The 22,214-nt window shown below is 32.1% G+C and overlaps 3 protein-coding genes and 1 long non-coding RNA gene across 4 annotated transcripts; 3 read left to right on the forward strand and 1 right to left on the reverse strand.

Annotated features, from left to right (window-relative positions):
- Positions 1-233: 233 nt before the first annotated feature.
- LOC108728591 (uncharacterized) lies at positions 234-20,921 on the forward strand. Its single transcript, XR_001936893.1, has 3 exons — positions 234-244; positions 9,075-9,084; positions 20,534-20,921. It is a non-coding gene; the product is annotated as an uncharacterized lncRNA (long non-coding RNA).
- LOC108728589 (chymotrypsin-like protease CTRL-1) lies at positions 4,417-7,728 on the reverse strand. Its single transcript, XM_018457217.1, has 4 exons — positions 7,450-7,728; positions 5,129-5,470; positions 4,764-4,990; positions 4,417-4,580 (listed from the first exon to the last, which is right to left on the reverse strand). Exons 1-4 carry the CDS (start codon positions 7,604-7,606, stop codon positions 4,422-4,424), a joined length of 885 nt encoding a protein of 294 aa, XP_018312719.1. The 5' UTR covers positions 7,607-7,728; the 3' UTR covers positions 4,417-4,421.
- LOC108728590 (cysteine-rich hydrophobic domain-containing protein 2) lies at positions 10,248-12,339 on the forward strand. The gene is made up of 4 exons (XM_018457218.1): positions 10,248-10,911; positions 11,318-11,528; positions 11,811-11,927; positions 12,012-12,339. Exons 1-4 carry the CDS (start codon positions 10,793-10,795, stop codon positions 12,060-12,062), a joined length of 498 nt encoding a protein of 165 aa, XP_018312720.1. The 5' UTR covers positions 10,248-10,792; the 3' UTR covers positions 12,063-12,339.
- LOC108728588 (uncharacterized) lies at positions 16,745-20,090 on the forward strand. The gene is made up of 7 exons (XM_018457216.1): positions 16,745-16,926; positions 17,385-17,563; positions 17,637-17,809; positions 18,711-18,921; positions 19,036-19,215; positions 19,288-19,468; positions 19,663-20,090. Exons 1-7 carry the CDS (start codon positions 16,823-16,825, stop codon positions 19,982-19,984), a joined length of 1,350 nt encoding a protein of 449 aa, XP_018312718.1. The 5' UTR covers positions 16,745-16,822; the 3' UTR covers positions 19,985-20,090.
- Positions 20,922-22,214: the final 1,293 nt, after the last annotated feature.

Raw genomic sequence — 22,214 nt, forward strand, 5'->3', positions numbered from 1 at the left:
CTATTTCGAGAGGTGCCGCGTAACTCAAGTCGCATGTGTTCCTCGTATGTTCAGACGCGATGGACGATTTCGCTTGACTAATCGCCGTCTTTTTAACCCCCTCTACAACGTGGCAGAAAAGGAAGACACGTCGTGTAAAATGTTCTCGTGTTTATCTACGACGGGCTTGGATCAACCGTCGAGCACGGCGGTCAACGGTCGCATCGACGTTTGAAGAGACCGCTCTAAATGCCAAAAATAAGATGTTGCCCGATTTAAGATTGTTGAAAGGATGGACTCGCCTATCTGATTTGCAAATTTCTCGAGACCTTGTCTGCTATCTCTAAGACAGGATATTCTAATTTTAGAATCATGGCATTTAATGTTATTCCATTTTTCTCTCTTCCGAAATATTTTGCATATGTTTAAATAAAAATTTTAAGTAATTTAATTTTCTCTAGACAATATTTACTTAAGAAACGCATAATGAATGTTAATTTTATAAGTAATTTCTTTGCGTATTAGCGAGTTTATATGCTCCTTTTTTTAATATTATAATATTTACATTATTTTTTTATCCACATACTGTGAATTTTATTTTAAGGTTTTTACAGCTTTTTTTATATATGTCAGATTTAATTTTTGTTAATTAAAACAAAATTATTTACCAAAAACATAAACATAGAAACTAATAATAAATACTTATTGAAACAAAGAAAGTTTGATTAATTATACATATTTATATTCCATAGATATACAAGCTAGATAATATTGAAACACAGATTTAATTATTCCCGAGAAAACATAATTTAATTCTATAGAATATAAAAGTGCATCACGGAAGAGACGGTGTTAAGATTAAGACAAAACCAATTTTCTGATGATGTAGGCTATTAACGAGGTTAATGAGCGATGTTAAATCGTGACCAGCTACTTTCGCCACAGGAACGTGTTTATATATAACATACGTCTAGATATATTATTAACCGACGCCGTCACGTATCTTTTAACGCGTAATGCATAAGCTGATCTGCCTGCATTTTCAAGTTAAGTAATTTCTGAATGGTCTATCCCGAGTCAAAATTTTAGTCCTACCTTCAATCTCTTTCAACCTCAATTAAACCTTATAAACCTGTTTTGATACTTAAACAATCAAATAGGACCTCTTTTAATATTACTTAATCTACAGCTTCTATTTAGAAAACTTCTTTTGAACCTAAAAATAGAAAATTTTCTATTAACTGCCATTTACAGGCTCGTAGGAGTTCAATTCATTAGATTAAAACCTATTATAAATCTCTACAGCCTACATATGTCCTAATTATAAATCTTTAGAGTTTACTTACGTCCTAAAACTAAGGTTCAAAGTAGGAGAAAAATTTCGACTGGGGTAACAACCAAATTTAAGAATTTTATTAATTTAGGAATAATCGCTTAAAGTGATTTTTACATCCCAGCGAAGAAAATGGAACTCACAAGGGAAGTTTCACAACTGTCCGGAACCGATTTAATTCCCCATGAATGTGTTTCACCCCTTAAACATGAGTTAGCGCACGTATAAAAAAATACTCTTAGATTTTCGTGTTTAACAACATACTTCATGGAGAATTAAATCGTGAAACTTTCCTTGTCAGTCACAGTAGGTTTCTTTACCGATTGAAAATTCATATTTAGGTTTCTAAATTGCTCTTTTTAGAAAATATTAAATAAATCTGTATATCTACAATGATCTCATACTAATAAATTATACGTAGAACAATCAATAATATACATTATATAATTAATGATAGACTTTTAATTGGGATGTAAAAATCATCCCGGATAATCGTTTACGCAATAAAAAATTAGGTGACTATTTCAAATTAATAAAGAAAAAGCCCTATTCTGAGTCTTATTAAACGAAATAAAGCGCAAAATATTTTTGCAAATTCTCACGACTCACCATTTTTCGTACATGAAAGAGGAGCTAAAGAATGGTCGGAGTGCCATGACTGCATCATACACAGCCGCTTCAGCAGACCGTAAAATTGGCGTGTAAAAATGTATAAATATGGTACACCGGCCAGTACACAAAAGCGCGCGTATTATCATCGGAATTAACCTAGTGTTCGACTGAAACACTTCTTCTTTGCAAGCACAAAGCAACGAAACCCTTTGTATCGAAAAAAGGATCCACCCTTCGTGCTAAATTGCGCTTGCCCGGCATTATATCGTAAATTATACACGCCGAGTTATTTAAAGGAATCCGAGACAGGAACGCGCGGAGATAAAGTTCTAATTATGATTTCTCCAAATTGCTAATAAGTGGTAATACGAAATGGTCCGCGATCGAAGAATGTGCGATTCATATACAAACGTCATTTTGAAATCCGTTGTCATCGGCGAAAAATGTGCTAAAATATTCTTAAACTCTAACAATTTTTGATCGATATATTAATATTTAAAAAGAAATGCTAATAAAAATTGAAGATATGTTTTGGAGCATATAAAATCACTCTTTTTATTTTCCGCCTCATTCCGATTTTCATTTGCTTTTTAAAATCTCAGTTAAAGTTATGAAATTTTATGCAGTTCATAATAATGTTCATAACAGTTTACCAATCGTATCAGTTATATAATTTTTTGGTACGGTTGATAATTCTTTTTGCAGTTTCTCTAATATTATTTCGTGTGTCGCAAATTCGCGCCGGAGCATTTGGAAAGCAATAATTTCGCCGGATCGTCGCCGAGGCAGGTGGTTAAACTCATTGTCAGGAAGGAACCTTCGCTACGATTTTGCGGTAATAGCCGCCCGAACAGGACAACAGAGCTCCGTTCTGCATTCGTGCCAGACAATTATAAATCGCATCTCATCACCTTTCCTCGCCTGTTTCGCCGAGATTTTTATCGGCCCCGCAATCGCGCCGGCTCTCATCCGTGACCGCTTTAATCACATTTTAACTGTGCCGAGAAGCGTCCGTGATTACTATGTACACGTCCGAAGAGGCACAGTTACTCTCGAAGCTCGATATGCATTCTGCTGCACATGCCATCAAATAATACGACACGACGATTTGCGCGTTGCGCAAAAAAGTCGGAAGATATGAATGATTTGCAAAATTTTGTCATTGCTTCATTACTGACGTATGATTTTCACATTTCGCGTATTATCAGCTTGTATATGAATAATGCGCGTACGCAAATATTAATAGGCTCATCCATTCCTAATTGATAATAAAAATGAAGAAATTAATAATATTGTGCAGAAATTCTGAAAAATTTTGAAATTTATATAGAAATTTTAAAAATTATATAAACAATTTTAAGAAAAAAATTTTCGCGATAGATTATATTAGATTCTCATTTTTTAAAATTGTTTGTATGTTTAAAGAAGTAAATTGTTAATCATATTTTTAATATGTAATTCATATTTCTTTACAGTGATAAGATTATATAATGCAAATTAGTAAACAGACACGTTATTTTTGAGAATTTAATATAATTTCAAAATTTTTCAGAATTTCTGTATAATAAAAATTTCTTAGATTTTTTATACGAATTAGAACAATTTTTTAAAAATACTGATAAAGTCAATATCCTTTCTATAAAATTTTGTATACATATAAATTCTAAAATATATATTGTGTGTGAGATTTTTTCATTGTATAATTTCCGAAGAAAATCATAAAATCTGAAGAAGGTACTTAAGGTACTTTTATAAAGCGTCACAAAAAAAATATGAAAAATTCTTAAAAAAAAAAAATATAAGAGATTATAATAATTTTTTTCACTAAAGATAAATATAATGTATTTATTATAAAGTAATGTTATGATTTTTGTACGATGTTGCATTTATTAAATGCGAACTATAAACATTGAGACAATGTCGCCATCATACGTGGACTCCAAGAACAAGAAGTGAATTGACTACATAAAATTAACAATCGATAAGATGATTCTTAATTTGACTTTTCTACATAAAAGAGTGTATTGACAAAATTTTAAATAATCATAAAAATTTTATTTTAATTTGCTTTATATATTACTATAATGTATAATGACATTATCAGACACAATGTGTTGCCACTGTCGATAATATCGCGATGTTGTCTATCTTATTCCTATAAACGCGAAAAGAAAATTATATCCTATGAGTTAGCTACTCGACGGATAATAACTCGACGGAAATGAAGACAATGAATTCGAAGACGAATAAAATTGTTTGTCTTCTATCTTAATTACAAGCTAAATAGAACACATACATTTTTGTAGTAATGCAGATTACAACTTCCTATCATTTACAGAAAAGCACATGAAAATAATATCTGAAGAAAATGGATATATCTAAAGAAAAGAGAGAATAAGGGAATAACAATTTTACTAAAATGACAGGATACACTTGTGGTTATCGAGAAATCCCGTAATTAAAGACACGATATCTTCACAATGTTTATTTATTCGAATTACATTCCAGTGACACGTTGAATCCATTTTGTAAATGCTGCTACTCTAGTATATACCCCCGGTCTATCGCTTGGACAATTTGCGTCTCCGTAGCTAACAATACCAATTTGTAGCGGCTGATCGTCCTTTATTACAAAAAGAGGACCTCCGCTATCACCCTAAGACATATCGTGTCAGAATAAAACGAATAACTATAATAATTACGAGGAACTTTAACGTATTCTTAAATTTGAGTAAATATATAATATTTAAATTTTCTTTTTTTGTGAAATTATATATATATTATTATTATATTATATTATTGTTAATTTCCTTTTTTATTATAAAATTAAATTTGTTACCTGACACGCGCTTTTTCCAAATCCTGTTTTCGTGCATATATTTCTGTAATCCACTCTCCAGTACGAGACGCACTCGCGTTTCGAAATTAGCGGCATTAAGGCATACATAAGCCTCTTGGTTCCTTTGGGACCGTACCCATCGCGACCCCATCCAACAACATAGGCCATCGTATCGGCCATAACTTTATCATCCTTTAGACCAGCCAGATGTATCGGTTGAATTTTTTCTAAAATTAAAGTTTCGTTGAACCGCAAAAACTATAATTCTGTGATTATTATTAATAATTTTATCTTTTATATCTCTGAAGTTCTTCATCAAGAAATGCCATAAAGTCACGCGTTCTCCATTGATGAATATTTTTTACCTGAAAAAGGAATGTCTTGCGGCAGGTGCAACAGTCCGATATCGTTCTTGCTGAAAAAATAGTCGGGATGTACGTGAGCCTGCGTCGTCATCATTGAGACTCCAGATCCTCGATTCATGTCGTAACCGATCCCGGTCTTATCAATGATTCCAAATATCACGAAAAATCTTTGCGGGTACTTTGCGATGCAGTGTCCCGCGGTCAGTACCCATCTTTTCGAAATGATGGTACCGCCGCACTGAGCGACTCTCTTACCATCGATCAACCGATGCACCACGGCCATGAACGGAAATTGACCTTCATTCGCGTAACTTCCACCGGCTATCCTCTCCAATTGTTTGGCTTATTAATGACAAAAAGATATTCACAGAAAACAGTGGACTCTCTCAAGAAAAAGATATAAATGAAAATAAAAATATATATACTGATGTATAAATATAAAAACGCATAAGTTTACCCAGACAATATGCATGTCTGAAAAACGTTATAAAGCCGTTAGTTAATCTTTAGGATACAAATATACTTTTTTAAGATACAAATACATAATATAGAGGAGAAGGTGGTATTATGGCACCCCAGTTACATTTTACACAATAACTTTGTTAATAATCAATATTTAAGTTTAAAACTTGACAATTACATTTGTTAAAATGTTGTTGAATCGATTCTGGACTCAAAGTTACGAAATATTTATTACTTAGGATATTATTAATAAAAATGTGGTGACATTACATAATGACTCGAAGAAAAAAATGGGTGGTAATGTAGCCTTTCATAAAAATAGCCTTAAAATATTTGTTTAGAAAACAGTATTTGATTACAAAATTGACAAAAAAGTAAACATTTTAAAATGAATGTATATAGATTCACATAACTTTGCATATAAACTGCTCAGTACTAAAAATAGTATACGTAGTATAAACTATAGATTAACCATAGAGCTATACAATCGATTATCAAATAATTATTTTGATATGAAAATCTCAAAAAAGAGATTGTAAGTAATCAATATCCATAGATGATCACATTAGTAAAATGCCATGGTATTGTTTAAATTTGCATAACTCAAAATAAATACAGTCAAATAAAATGTTAAATAGCAAATAACCAGTGTTTTAACTTAACTTAAGTTTTAAATTAACTTAGTTAATTTTAAATGCATTAAATTTTAACTTAACTAAGTTACTTTTAAACGTTAATTTTTTAACTTTTTTTTAAGTTAAAAATTTTTTTTATCTTAAATCACTTAGAAAAATAATAAAATATAATAAGACTAAGGGCGTATATTCGTAATCCGTTCATATTTTAAGACCATCTTAAGTAATTTCTTAAGATGCTAATACAGCCCTCTGATTGGCTTATGCCTTATGCCATAAGCCTTAGTCCGGATTTACAATAGGTGTTTTAAGCCTTAAGTCATAAGAAATTGGCCAATTACAGTCGAATGCGAGGAGAATATTTGACTGTAATTGGTCCATTTTTTATGGCTTAAGGCTTGTTAAAAAGTAAAAACCTAAAAAGTTATGTTATATCATATGCGAATAAAAAAATTAAAAATTTAATTTACTTAATTATCTATATTGTAGTTGTTATTTAATCTCATTTTTTAAAAAATTAGGACATTTTGACCTCAAAAATAATTTTTTTCGAAACTAACTTTTTTTTTAACTTAATTCAATATTAATTTAATTTTCGTTAAGTTAATTTTTTATTCCTTCAACTTTTTACTTAACTTTATTAATTTTGTAAAGCCATTAATTTTAACTTTATTCAGTTAAAAAAAACATTAATTTACCCAACCCTGCAAATAACACACTCAAAAATACATATATTCATGTGATAATACGCTCAAATTTAAGAAAAATGAGGAAGTAGGTGTAATTAAATGCTAAAATTTATCTCAGAAACGTTTCGAAATACTTGAAAGTAAAAATGCGTTATAATAAGTACTGGTTATTGAGTATTGGTAATATTAGCGTCATGGTGTAACGGCGAGCTACTAAACTAATAATTGCGTAAGTAATCATTAGGATTCGCTATATAATAGCGGAGATATTAAGGGAGGCCACAATATATACATTGGCCGTAATACCACCTTCTCCTCTATCTATAATAGCATTGAGAAAAAATAAATTACATGATAAACCATTTATACACAAATAGAATATTATTGAAAGCATAAGTTCTCAAAATTCTGCTTATTATATTAAATTATTATGCCTATTATATTAATTATTATTTGATTTTAACAAAACAAAATGATAATATCATTTTTTACTACCGAATTCTTTAATTATTATTAAGGATATGTTTGTACTCACTGTTCGATAGCTGTTTATTGATCGTGATGGTATCATCATTGAAATCAATGATCCTTTTGTTATGAAATTTGAAATATCGAGGCTGCTGTTGAGCATTTCTACGCGACACTGAAACAATTAGGAAAAATACGAAAGCCTTTGCACTCCACGAATTCATAGCGGACTAACGAAAAGTTTTACGTTTCACTGCTATTTATGATTTAGTCAGTCAAGTATAACACAGATTGGAGAAACTATTTGCACGAGGTGGAAGAAATATGTTAGCCCTATAACACTGCTTTATTTCTCTGTCATAGATCATAAAATTAATTGATTATTATTACTGACTGCCATATGTTATACTTCTCTTTTTACCATACTTATCGTCGGTTCATTCTGGCTATATATATGTATATGAAACGTTATTGTTTAAATATTTTCGAAGTTTTATTTTAATAAAAATATAATATTACATTTATATAATTGCAATATTATATTGCAAATAATAATGCATTTAATAATGGCATTCTTCTCTTATTTGTGTTTAAGCATTTCTTGATCTATTTCAAAATATTTTATTTTTCTTATCAAATATACATGTTTACTAAAATCCATTATATAAAAGTAACGATACAGCTTTGATTAAACATTCATTTTTATTGCGACTGTTTCTTCTTTCAGCGACAAATTAAACATTATTGCGTACAACAGTTATCGTTCCGATTGCGAATTCGCGCGACAAGTTAGCGCGTCGCCCGGAGAGGTGTCGTCATTTCTATTAATCTCAACTGTTGCATCGAATTGATTGACAATCATTATATTGCGCTGTTGACGGTTCCGCGATTTCTAGTCGAGCGGCCGTTGCACTCTGATTGAAATGCGCTTAAAGCCGCGTAATGACTCGAGAGTATTTTTGTACGCATGGACAGTCTACGCGACATAACGCGTGTGCGTGATGCGTAATGCTATGATTCATCATTTATCGTCCCAAGATCCTCACGCTATGAAGCTGAGTTGTGGGCTGAACGTATTCGTCCACTGTTGTCCGATTTCGCGTGCCGTTAAATCGCACGACTGATCGTGCTGATCCTTCTTTTCCCCTACAAATGACGTGTTACGCAACATCGTCAGTTAACTCGCTTTCTTTGCGGAGTTCGAAGTTGGCCTAAAAAACGTAAAATGTAAATGAATCTTTTTGCGGATTACTTTCCATTTTAGTATGTCTATTAACATAACTCTATTAAATATTTATATATAATATAATTCTATTATAATTTATATATAATATAATTCTATTATATATTTATTAAATGAACAGGAAGCAATTTACTTGAGTAACTTCCGAGGAATTTTGTTCCGAATTCCGAGGACATTTCGAGAAACTTGTAATGTTGCATAATATATTGTAGCAAGAAGTGCTCAAGTTGCGTAAAAAATCAAACTAAAAATTGATTATGTAACATCTCCCGAAAAATTCTACCTTATTCCAATTCTATCTTATCGAATGCTCAGTTTAATCTCACCGAATGTGATTTTGTTATTAATTATATTGAATTCATGTTTATTTTCAACCATATTTCCAACATTACTGACGTTGCTATTACAATGGAGTTAAATAATAACAGTGATCTAATCTGTTTTCTTAGGAATTATAACGTTTCAATTTTAAGATTAATCATTTAAATTTTTTATTTATTTAAAAATGAACTTATTTAGATTTATTCTCTTGGCTCTTTCTCTTCTCTTTATGAAAAAGACAATTTAGAGAGATGTATTAATATAAGATAATGTAATAGACGCGCAATGATCAATCAAATAATTAATAGTTAATTAACATTTGCTAAATTAATTTGTAATTGATCTATCATTCTTTTGTACACGTCTTCTGTAATCAGTTTAGAAAGAAACAAAGAATTATTTAAAATTTTAAGTATTAATTAATCGATTGTAGAATATCACACAATGTATTTTATTATAGCATAAACTTAATTACCGATGCTCGGTCACGTCAGCGTTTTCATTACAACATATTTATGTTAAAAAATCTTACGAAAACTCATCAGATGATGATTGAACATTATTTCAATTTATTTTGTACAAGTAAAATAAAATGTATTTCATATTCATTTTGTATTTCTTCTAGAAGATGTACAATTTGTATTAATAATATGCAGCATATATTAAATATATAGTTTTTTAATAAAATTTATTATGTATATACTACCACGTAACATGTTGCAGCAAAAAATTCTTTAATTTTAAAGAAATTAAAGAATGAATTTTATAAAAGAGGAGTCTACTGACATCTTTTTTCACAGCGAAATATACGCGGTTGAGAATGTAACGTCTGCTAGCACTTGTGCTGCGACGCATGCGCTAAAATGGTCGCACCAGCCATCAGTTCCACTGACGGATCTACGAGAGATCTATGGAGGCCATGGGTTCCTCCTTGAAATCTTTTTTAAAAATATTTATGCAAAATGTTATAAATATTTTTAATATTTCTAAAATGTTTAATTACAATTTTGATCTTAAAAATATTTTTTTAATTTATGAAACTTCCGTAGGTATAAAAAATATATATAGATTTTATTACATTATTTTTTTGTGTTAATATAATTTTAAGTAAAACGTAATATAATTATACATTTAAATAATACTTTTTCAATGTAATGCCAGTAATAATTTAAATATTCTATTTTTTCATATTTGACTTAAAAAAAAATTTTGCTTGCGACGCTCCAGTGGCCCCCGTCCTTGACAAATTTCTGGATTCGCCAATGACTAATGCACACTATCACCCCTTTGCGTTTGCGCGTTCCTTTGGCAGACCTGAAATCGGAGCAGGTCGGAGCTCGAACTGCTCGGAGCAGAGGAGAGATCGACGAGCCGTGAGCGAGCGGATCACATTACGCATATCACATCCGCAGTGTGCACTTTGCATCGGTGATCGGTGGAGCTGGAGCTGAAGCGAGTGGCGACAACATTACGTAGATAATACGACGCGAACGCTGGCGGTGAACGATATCGTGACTATCGTCGTCGTTGTCATCAAGAGTGCGTCTAGCAGCTGGCCTAGCCCGGTCTCACGACGGAGATGATCGTCGCTCGCAATAATCGTGACGGAGCGAACGTGACGGCGTGCTGGAAACCCACCGTCTCGGCGGGGATGTGAGCGAGAGGAACGCGCTCGCGAGAGCGCCGCGCGGCGTCGTCGTCGTTGACGACCAGCAACCACGACGACCTGGCCGGCTAATCGAGGGGGGTAAGAGACACGCGCCCGGCAGTGTTGTTATCGTCGTTGAACGCGGTATATACGAGCGACTCACGTCCGAGGGAGACGGCGAGTCCGAGGGGGAGCACGATGGCGGATTTTGACGCAATCTACGAGGAGGAGGAGGAACATGAACAGCGTCTAGAGGAGCACTACGTCGCGATGGTGCCGGACCCGATCGTGATCCGCGGGGCTGGCAACATGACAGTGTAAGTTTCTTTCGTGAAGCGCCACTCCAAGCCGTGCGTCCGAGAGGTTCTTTGTTGTCTGGAAGGACAGAGAGGGGAGGAGGGGAGGGCAGGATTCACGATTCCACAAAGAAGAGAAGCAAACAAAGCCACCTGATCTCCTTAATTTCGATGTTCTACTTGGCAACACGTCCACGTCTCTCCCATTGTTGTTTCGATGTCGCCAGCGACATCGTGTTATTTTTTCTTAGAAAAAAATGAATATTCAGCGATTTGCGGAACTTGTATAATTAAATTGTTGTTTACCTTGGAGTCAATATTTTTACTTCCACTTTGTTCAAAAGGATTTCAATGACAAGTTTAATCCAAATCGTTAAAAAAAAGACACGTAAAAAAATGTCTTAGATATGTGCGATTTTTCTTTCAGATTCGGTCTCAGTAACCGTTTTGAATCGGAGTTTCCCAACGGCCTCATGTCCCGCGTGGCTCCAGAAGAGTTCAAGGCGACTGTTATGAGAGTGAACAGTGTATTGAAAAAAACTTTACCTGTTAACGTTAAGTGGTTATTCTGCGGTTGTGTATGCTGTTGCTGTACTCTAGGATGTTCTCTGTGGCCTGTCATTTGCTTGAGCAAAAGGGTGCGTATAATTAATTGTAAGAAAGTCCAATTTATAACTCTCTAAATTTTTTGGAATGGAATCTCACTCTAAAGAGTGAAAATTTATACAGTTTTGGAAAAGAGTAGATCAATTTTCAATCTTCGAGAGTGAGATTTTACTCTTTAGAGTGAGATACGCTTTAAAAGTTTTAGAGAGTAAAGCTTATATAAGTTACAAAAAACAAGTTGGATAATTTAGTAGTTTTAATTAGATTTTAATATATACATACATACAAGACATTAACAAGGATTATCTTTCTAGACTCAGCATTCGTTAAATAAATTGTTAGAATGGGAGAATAGTAGGCTATACCACAAACTCGGTTTACATTGGAGATTGGCAAAACAAAGATGCGACAGCTCCTCCATGATGGAATATGTAAGGCACTATGAAATTATTAAAGTTTTAGGAAAATTTTGATAAGTCTTATTTTAATAACATTCGGTTTTCTTGAAATTACAGGTTCTTTTGATTGAATTTATTCCAAAGATTCCAATCTATAGGCCCGACTAAGCAATGGGCAATCGTACAATTAATAATATGTACAATGCAAATAATCAGCAATGTGCAATGTGCAACTGACATGCAGAGAAATATAGAGAAGATGAAGTGCCGCTACGATGATATAGGTACTTTTCTGGTACTTATGTAATGCATATTTTTGTAAATATTCTGGGTAGGAATGCACAGTACAATAATTCGACATAACAGAGAATAGATCACGTTTTGATCATAGAAAGAAAATGGCAACTGTTAATTCTTTATAATTAATATAAATTTAAAAAATATTGCAAACAAACCGAATGATTATTTTCTCAGAGATATTCATTATATACGTTTGGAATAGATGCGATCATAAATCATTTTCTATATTCTTAAATTTTTTTTGCGCTGAAAACTACTCGACAGCTTTATTTATTAATTTATTCAGCAATTACAAAAATAATCTCATCGTTATTTTATCCGAGTTCCTTGTAACGTTTGGTAATCTGTACTCGTGAACTAGAATTTAAGCCTTCAGGTAAGAAATTAATCTGATTCAGTACAACGAATTTATTAAAGTATGGATAATAACGTCAAAATGAGTCACGCTAATCAATCTGTCTAATCGTGCATAATGCTACATGCACGCGCACTCATGTTGTACATACATACGTGTACATACATAGAAACTTATTTTAACTATAGGTTAATTTCTTACCACCGTGATATTAGAAAGTATGAAATGTAAAGCGCAACTTTACTTTCTGATACAAATTTCACAAAATATTTTAACACGAATAAATCATCCGAAATGAAGAAGCATGCGTTGTCACGCGCGATTAAGAGATATCGATATAGATTTTAAACGAAATATAAATAGCAATCGCTGATAAATGTAAAATATATATACCGATGAGATGGAATTTTAATTGCAAAACGCATCAGTCTATAATAGGGCAAACAGTACGGAGCTGTAGAATAGCATCAGCGCAATTATTGGGCACAGAAGGACATAAGGAAATATTGTAGAAAACTGCCATGAACGAGCTCATTAATTCTTGCTTTTTAATGAAAAGGTCAACATAATCACTTTTTACGCATATGCCGCCGCATAATCTTATGTCCAATCGTATGACCTTAGAAGAATGATTAACACTTAGCGCGTGGACATTTCTGTCACATATCCGTTTTCCTTTTAAGCTAATGTTAAACTAGTCTTAAGAAGAATGATGAAACTGTTTATTAATAAATTTTAATTTTATGGATAATGATACATTTTAATTTACTTAAATGGCACTGCTATCATAGTACTGTTTACTCTATTCTTGTTAATATATATACATATATAATATACTGTTTCTCGAATAAAACAGGGATAGGATTACCAAAATATCAGGACAACGTCTCCCATGTAAAGGAACTTTATTGTGTAGGCACTATTTTACATTGCAGTTTAATATGGTTCCGCACAGATATTTCTCTACTAACAACTTGTCTAACATGTGATAATGCGACTGTTATTAGCTCCGCATTGCTTTCGCACTAAAGAAAAAAAAAATCAAGCAAATTTACTCATCACCAGGCGCCCGCAAAACATAAAATGGTTGTAGAAAAATATGTAAAAACATGTAAAAATACTGCAAGTGTTTCTGTTGCTGTTCAGTGGCTGTGATCGAGAACAAAAGACTAGTTTTGAATTTGAATGTGTATCGCAAACAGCTACACATAACGCCCGTGCTTTATCTTATGCGGTTCTACACGTTAAAGCCTTTTATAGAATATCAGATTTACTCTGTTTCTCTAATATTTGTACTTATTCTGTAGAATAATTAAGTCGAAGTAACCAGCGTTTTGCATTAGAGGTGTCTGTGTCATATAGATTAATAAGAATGCTCTATTGCCATATCTGATTTCAATCATACATACCATAGGTATAATCCATCTATCATTAATATCTTAAAAAATAAAGCAAACAGAGCTATTTATATAGATTCTCATTTCACTTGAGGAAAATATTGTGGAACGATTATACTCTTAATGATCTGTTGAATAGTTGATAATATGTCAAATAATAAGAGACATAAGCGATCATAAAAATCATATTATCGTATTTTCGGACACGTGTGTACGAACGAATTGTTATACGATTATTATTTTTCCGATAACTCTACAGCGGGCAGAAGTGTCGATATTTCTGTACTGAATGTCCTTCTAATCGATCCATTGAACAAATATTGAATTATATATAGAAATCTATATACTGTGTAATGGAACCGTTGCATATGTGCTTTCTAAACTGAATATCGCAATCCTCTTGGTAGCGTATAATAAAATAAGGGCTGTGTTAAATTGATCAAAGTGAGAGACGCATAATATGGTTCTAAACTATGTTTAAAAACAATTCTCGTATATTTCTAAAAATGAAGATCATTTAACCTGTCGACGAATAGAGGCAAATTTTATTCCGTTTGCTCGCATTTTCTTAAATACTAAATACGGTCTAATTATACTTTTCTTGAAATTACACCAAGTATCAGAAAAACGCATATAATGTTAACGCTCAGTTTGCAAGTAATATAATTACGCATACACACTTAGTTTATTAATTTATTAATACTTTGGTATACAAATATTAAGGCCACGTATACTAAAAAATTAATTAAATCTCTATATGGCTTATATATGTATACATATATTATCTACGCAAATATTTACATGATCTTTCCTTCGCATAAACCATGAACTATGTGCACTCGGTAAAAGAAAAACTAAGGAATTGTTTTCCGTCGGTGTTTTATCATTCTGCACGTGTGAATATTTAGAGACATCACGATACAAAAAATAACAATAATATGAATCATGATAATTACAATGTACAAGGAAATAATTATAAAAACTAAATGCTTATTTCAGATACAAATAAATTTTCTGTATAGGTAATAAGCTATCTAGATTACAACACATGACGCGATACATAATTTATATAGTTCCATAGTCCATGTAGATACATATAAATGATTAATGTTTTTATGCGTAGCTTTCCTTGGACATTTGGTTTAATGACAAAACTCACCTCGGAAATCATGCATTTTAAGCAAGTACACTTCTATAGTTTATTTTTCAATTCACGTGTTGTTTTGCAGAAAAGCTCAACTAATATCATGCATGTTGAATGTGTATGAATGGAAATATCAAAGCGTCACTCGACAAAGATTCTTCGAGTTGCTCATATCATTCAACATATACCTTCATGAATGTTCATCTATAAATATATAAACATATATTTACACTCTGAATTATAAAAACAAACATATATATCGCAAGGAGGCCAATTATCCGAAATTGGTTTACTTTTTAAATCTTTCATTTATTATTACTTAAAGAATTGAATATATCACTCGTAAGGAGCGAAAATATTTTTTCAGTAACGGTTTTGTGTGTGAATTTAGATAGATATTGACATAAAAGCGTAAGAGTATAATAATAATGTAAATAGGATGATGAATTTGCAAGGAAATGTATAGCGAATCGAGGTTTATAATATCAGTGATTACATTGCGAAAGATCAGAGGAAAGGAATATATTTTTGATAGAAGAGAAATGTAAGCGTAATGATTATCATGAAATTCGAATATAAAATTTGGTGTTGAATTTATGTTCTAGATTGAATATTTTTTTTATGCAAATTGCGTATATCACAAAGATATCGAGAAGATATCGACATAATAGATTAATCGATACGAATAAATTACATAACATCGCATATCATATTACACATTACATTAAACTAAATACATATTAGTTATATTAGATATAACTTGCCAAAGCATTTATTTACCTAACATTTTAAAGTTGAAGTCAATAGACAAATTGTAGTTGCAATGCATCTTTGGCGCAAAAGCGGTTAATAGTGAAATTATTATCAGGCTATCGTGGTTTCAACATGTGCCTTTTACTCGTGAATTTGTGTGAATCATGTAAATGTAAATATTATATGTTAATAATATATGTTAAGAAATATATTTGTATAGAATGAGAGTGGTTCCTATATATAAATATATATTGCGCATAAATAAAATAACTACTCGCAAGCTCGCGATATCGTTGCACAAGATTACATGACGGATCGAAATAGCATATCACCAATTCGCAATGGATAGAAAAGCTTTCAGAGCATCATAATATTGAAGTGCAGAAACGTGAGATATGACATAATGAAATATACGTAAATATCATTTCAAAGCTTTTGATTAACAGTCGATATAACGCGATTTATTATATGACGACTAATTGTTTTCCGCTATGATTATCTTTTATACACATCGTTTGTTAGCCATGTAAATTTGTGTAACTGTGTTAACTGTTTTTCAGTTTGAAAATAAAATATACGGTTGTATGATAACCGAATATATTTCAAGCTTATTGAATTCCTTTTAATCGATATTCTTCAGCGACTGCAAATTAACTATAGTTTTCAATGTAATCGCGGGTGTAAGCTTTTATTACCCAGATTAAACTGCAACTGGAATTTTATACATACATACATGTATATGCATGTATATATTAATTTCGATGTTAATGTCCTCCCAGAAGCAATATCCAAGCAAACTGCTTACTTCGAAATTTGAATACGTCATGTTATGATAATCGACAACAGATGTTCTGCAGCTTCTAATTAAAGAAGCCCATTGTTAGTCGTATCTGTGCTACAGGACAGATAATTCTTCTTCGAACCTAGTGTCAGAGAAGACACAAATTTAAGTTCTCGATTGTTGTGCGCTCGGTGCAAGATGATTTTGATACGTAATAGAAGTATCCGTGCGTTGATATTCGTCGCGAGTATCCTGTCAGTGAATTCTAACGAGCTCTTCTCAACTTACAATGTTTCCCCCAGGTAAAAATGTTCGATGATATTATCATCTTCGAGTCTCCATTTAACGTTTTAAAGTAGTTGAGTTTCAAAACTTAGAAATAAAGTATATATATGTGTACATAGAAAGAACGATTTTTTTGAAGTATTAAAAAATTTAGTTGGATACAGATCTGAAAATAATTTTGTTGAACTTTCATAATTATGTAGGACGCAAAATGGTAGCTAGAATGTCAAAACTTTTTGCGACATTATCATCATGCTTGAACATTGTACATAATTATTTTGATAAATTCCAACAAAATTACTTTCAGATTTGTATCTAATTAAATTTTAGATATTTCAGCGAAACTGTTTACTTTCCATGTATATTTTTTCATTATATACTTTATTACGCGATATTTTTATTAGTTTTTTTAATTTTTTATGCGCACATTGAATTATTGTTGAATAATTGTATCCTACATCCCTTAAAATTTCAGAGCCATTCCGAAGTGTCTCTTGCCAATAACAGTTTTGGATTTCATTCGCAATACTAGTCAGCCTGATTTAGAAACTAAATGGCCCTGCGAAGTACGCTCGTACTGGCTGTCTTTACAGCCATTCGTCAAATCCGTCCGTTTCTTGCTCCGCTATGTAACGCCATTTATTATAATACTCGGTAAGGAATATCGCGATGCGCACCTTACAATTCTCGACTGTTCTCATACAACGTTGTAACCCACTTCGTATAGGTGTATTGCTAAATGCTGTATCTTTTAGTATGTTGAGCGCACCTGTGCTATGTGACTCCAATTTGTCACTTTATCTAAGCGCGCTCGCTATATCGGACAATGGAGCGTTAATATTCAATTACGCCGTCAGCGTCGCAAAATCGCACTCCACGTTCGTTAACGATCTTTTTATGGTAAATATCCTGTGTTTAATTAATTTTCTCTTGTTGCATAATTATCGGTCCTTCTGCCACAAGAAATTCGTCCATTCAGACGGAACAAAATCAATTTGGTTAGCTCTGGTTAATAAAGATAACTATAATTTCAATTTGTTCTTCAAACCGTTCCTTTCAATTGGATCAAGGTCTTCCTCAATTGATAGCCCTGAATAAATCTCAACGTCAACTGAGGAAGAGACTTTAGTAAAGGTCGAAATCTGAGGAAGTCTTATTGTATGCACGGTAATGCCAACCGAAAGGAATCGTTGAAAAAAAGACTATTATTTCCGCCTTGAACTCGATTGACCATTGACTTCTTGAAATTGAAATTATAACGGTTTATTTTTATTGCTGCACTGGACTGCACTAGAACTTTCCCTCGCTTTTGCCAAATATCAAACATCTATTTCACTTTAAATTTCACTTAAATCAGATACTTATTTTACTTTAAATGCCAAGAGTGAGCACTAGTTCAGCTGTAAAAATAGACCTATTGTTAACATGTTGATTGTGATGGTGATTATCTGACTGACGCTTGATTTTTGAAATGACATTCTATTACTTACAAACGCTATTAATACAACATGTTATTCTGTTTTCATTTTTTTTTTTAACAAATGCTTTTCAACACATTAGTGATATTAATATCCTATGAGAATATTCTCTTATTTCATATTACGCAATGTTTTATCGTTATATGTTTATTTGTTTATTAATAATAAAAATTCTGTGTATATGATGAAACAAAAAAAAAAGCAAAATTTCTGGGCGTGTAAATTCATTTCAACATCTCGATAAATTTTGGAATGTTAGGAAGAAAGTGGATTACGAGAGAATCAAACTTTTGTACGATGCGCTCAGGATAATTTTCTTACAGAACAGCAAATTTTTATGCGGCGCGAATTCCGTGAGCATGGAACTTTTTCAATTTACATCGACCTGGCTGATTGTCGCTCTCACATGGACGCGTGCCATCGCCGTGATGTTTCCATTCGGAGCCCGCGATCAGACTCGCTCCGCGATTACAATTATCACCAGCCTAGTCTGCATAAGCTTCATAATATCCTTAACGAAGCTGTACTCTGGTGGTAAAGCGTACATCCCATATCACCTTTCCCCTTTATGAGTCAATTGCGTCACTATACGATTATGTGTTGATTGTTCTCTTCTGGTCAATGAATGCTGACTTACGCTGATTGTAGGATACGAAACTGACAGCGTTTTCGAATTTGTACCGTGCCAGAAGATGAAGCCATGGGGCAGCGCCATGTACTTTTACATCGCCCTGTCCACGTGGCTGCCCTTGCTTTTTATATCGATCGGCAATCTGCTACTGATCGTTCGTATGAGGAGGTCTTATAAGATTCACAACGAATTAACTCGTAAGTCTTCGCCGCGATCGTTGATGCACGACGTCATCGTACGGGAAGATTTAACAGTGACCTTCGCCTCAGATAATTTTAGGTACAGAAGCAACAGAACAAACAATTCAAGTAGAACGTTATTCGCGGTATCGATAGTACATTTGATCTTGCTGCTGCCATTGGGAATTGTCGAAACGTTGGAACTTTATTGGGACGTGATTTTAATCAAACATCCTAGTAATGCGGGAGAGAACGAGAGATACATACACTGGTATCTATTGAAAATACAGAAACTGACATTAAAAATGTTTTCTATATTACGCTATTCTCAAATTATTTCTCTTGCGATATTTTTTTATGTAATAAATAATATATATTTATTTATATAATTACAATTATCGTACTTTATTTTACTTAAAAAAATATATACGTATATAGATATCTTAATACGGCGGGATTTTTCAGGTTGCAAGAGAAGATGTTACTGAAGTGGTGCCACGGCTTGTTCTTTCATATATACCACTGGAATTTCGCAATAAATTTTTTTCTGTATTACCTTACAGGAAATAAATTCAGAAGTGTCGTTGCGCAAATGTTGAAAAATTATACAGATACATATCTGCCGTGCCACAAAAAGTGCAATGTATGCAGTAACAAACATTTACGATCTTGCATCACATTGCTAACGAGACCTGTTGTACGAAGCAAACAGTTTAATGTGACAAATAATTCAATCATATTCAATAACAGAAGAAATTCCAATGAAAGAGACAGCAACGTTACCTAATTTTGTAAAGCAAAGTACATTAGGAAGAAAACTCTTTTCGGAATATAGGAACGGTGCATTATATGTAGCTCATATATACATCCGTCTTAAAAGAATCCGTCTTAAACCCGGCAGAAAAGATAAGTACACATTCAACTCAAACGTGATAAATAATTAATCATCTCTTTCTTGATTTTATATACGTACTCATCGTATCTTTTTAATTGATTCCGGAAGTTAGTTCTCGGGAAGCAGAAATTATATTCGGGTAAGTTTATTTTTTTTGCAGTTTATTTTGTTTACACATGAAATGTTTACACATTAAACATTGCAAAATATCACATTGCGTATTAGGCGTCTTCTGCATAACAGCGAAGTTTCTTAGAATTAAATAGCGATTTAATTACATGTAAAGATTTGTTATTACATTTTAACTATAATTTCCAATTTTTCACTATCATCACTCGCCTTTTCTAATCTTATAAACTAACGTTCTGGTCCCCATGCAGATGCAATCTGGGATATCGTGATAATACTGTACTAACAAAAATTTCGAGCGAAGGGTACAAGAATATAAGATGGACTAAGATGTAGTAAGATGTACTATTAGAACTTGTACCACTATTTTTAAATCGATACGAAATAACTTAGAGCAATATACAAAATTCACTGCTGATTTTGTTTTTCCTAAAATTTAGCTAGTGACTTGGCGTTTTATGAAATATTCGAATTCAATGCATATGCTAAATTAATTGTATCAAACATAATTACACAACTTGCGTATGAACATGATTAAGTATATACATATACAATAATAATTACTCATTTTAACGGCAGATTAAATGAACAGTCTAAACTACGTAATCGCTTTTCTCCTTCCCTCCCTCCCAATCAGTTAAGCATTCACATAATATACATTTACAACTGTACCATGTTGGTAACTTTTACTGAAATAAATTCTAAGACGAAAAATATGTGTATAATACAATATAGTTATATAGACATCCAACGTATTTATTTATACACTAATATAATCATCTTTAAATTTATAATTTATTCTTAAAAGAAAATCAAATATCAATTTATATTTATAGTTCATATAAATAGGGAAAATGTATCAAATAATTCCTAACTTTATTATAAGATACACTAGATTCTCGAACACAATATATACAACGAAAAAAATTTTGTTTTTATGCTCACTGAAAAAAATTTTGTTTTTATGCTCACTAAAAAAAATTCCAAAATAGTATCTGAATCAGTGAAATTATCTAACGAAAACTGTTATTATATATATTATTTTCAGGGTTGGCAAGTAACGCGTTACTTGTAACGCCGTTACTTTGTTGATCGTTACTTTGTTATAATAACGATTTGGTAATGACATTGTGAATTTTTTATGATGGTAACGCTAACATCAGAGTTAGAAAAGTCAATCGTTACTTATAATGAATTGAAAAAGTCATTCGTTACTGAAAAAAATAACTTCTAATTTGTAACGCGTTACTTTTTAGTAATGAGTAACGTTACGCGTTACTCGTTATACTTATAACTTTTTCAGTGTAACGCATAATAATGACAAGTTACCTTTCAAAGTGACTTTTCTAACCTTAGTACAATCTTACCGTTTAGTTAGTTAGCGTTACTGTCATAAAAAATTGCAAAAATTGTCATCAAATGGTTTACTATAAAAGGTAATAACAAAGTAACTGAAAAGTAACGTTTGCCAACTCTGATTTCTTTTAGCGCTTTAGTAAAATAAAGAAGTTTTACGCTACGATAGTCGTGTTATTTGCGCAACGTCTCCCGCTCTTGACTCCTATTGCCCTTTTTCTTTCCTTGTCTGATTTATAAGGAGTCTTAGTCAGGTTGATTTATTATACGTTACTGATTATTTTTCATTTGATTGTTTAGAAATCTGTCTATAAAAAACGAACTCCTTAAATAACGCTTGGGAAGAAAATATTTTAATCAAAATGTATTGTTCACATCAATCGTTCACGTCAATATTAACAATTTATAGATCTTAGCAGATCTATTTTATATCATATATATATATATATGTATATATAAAACACAATTTATTTAAATTGTGTTTAAATGACTATTTTTTGTATATGCCAAAAAACTTCAACTGTATGCTCGCCAACAAAGTATGTCCTCGTATAAAATTTCCAAAATAGATTTTGAAATATTTAAAGTAAATCTTCGAAAACGCAGATATACAAAAATTCTCAATTATACAATAAAT

This window comes from Mycetomoellerius zeteki, unplaced genomic scaffold (genome assembly GCF_001594055.1).
Source record: "Mycetomoellerius zeteki isolate Tzet28-1 unplaced genomic scaffold, Tzet1.0 scaffold62, whole genome shotgun sequence".
NCBI lineage: Eukaryota > Metazoa > Arthropoda > Insecta > Hymenoptera > Formicidae > Mycetomoellerius > Mycetomoellerius zeteki.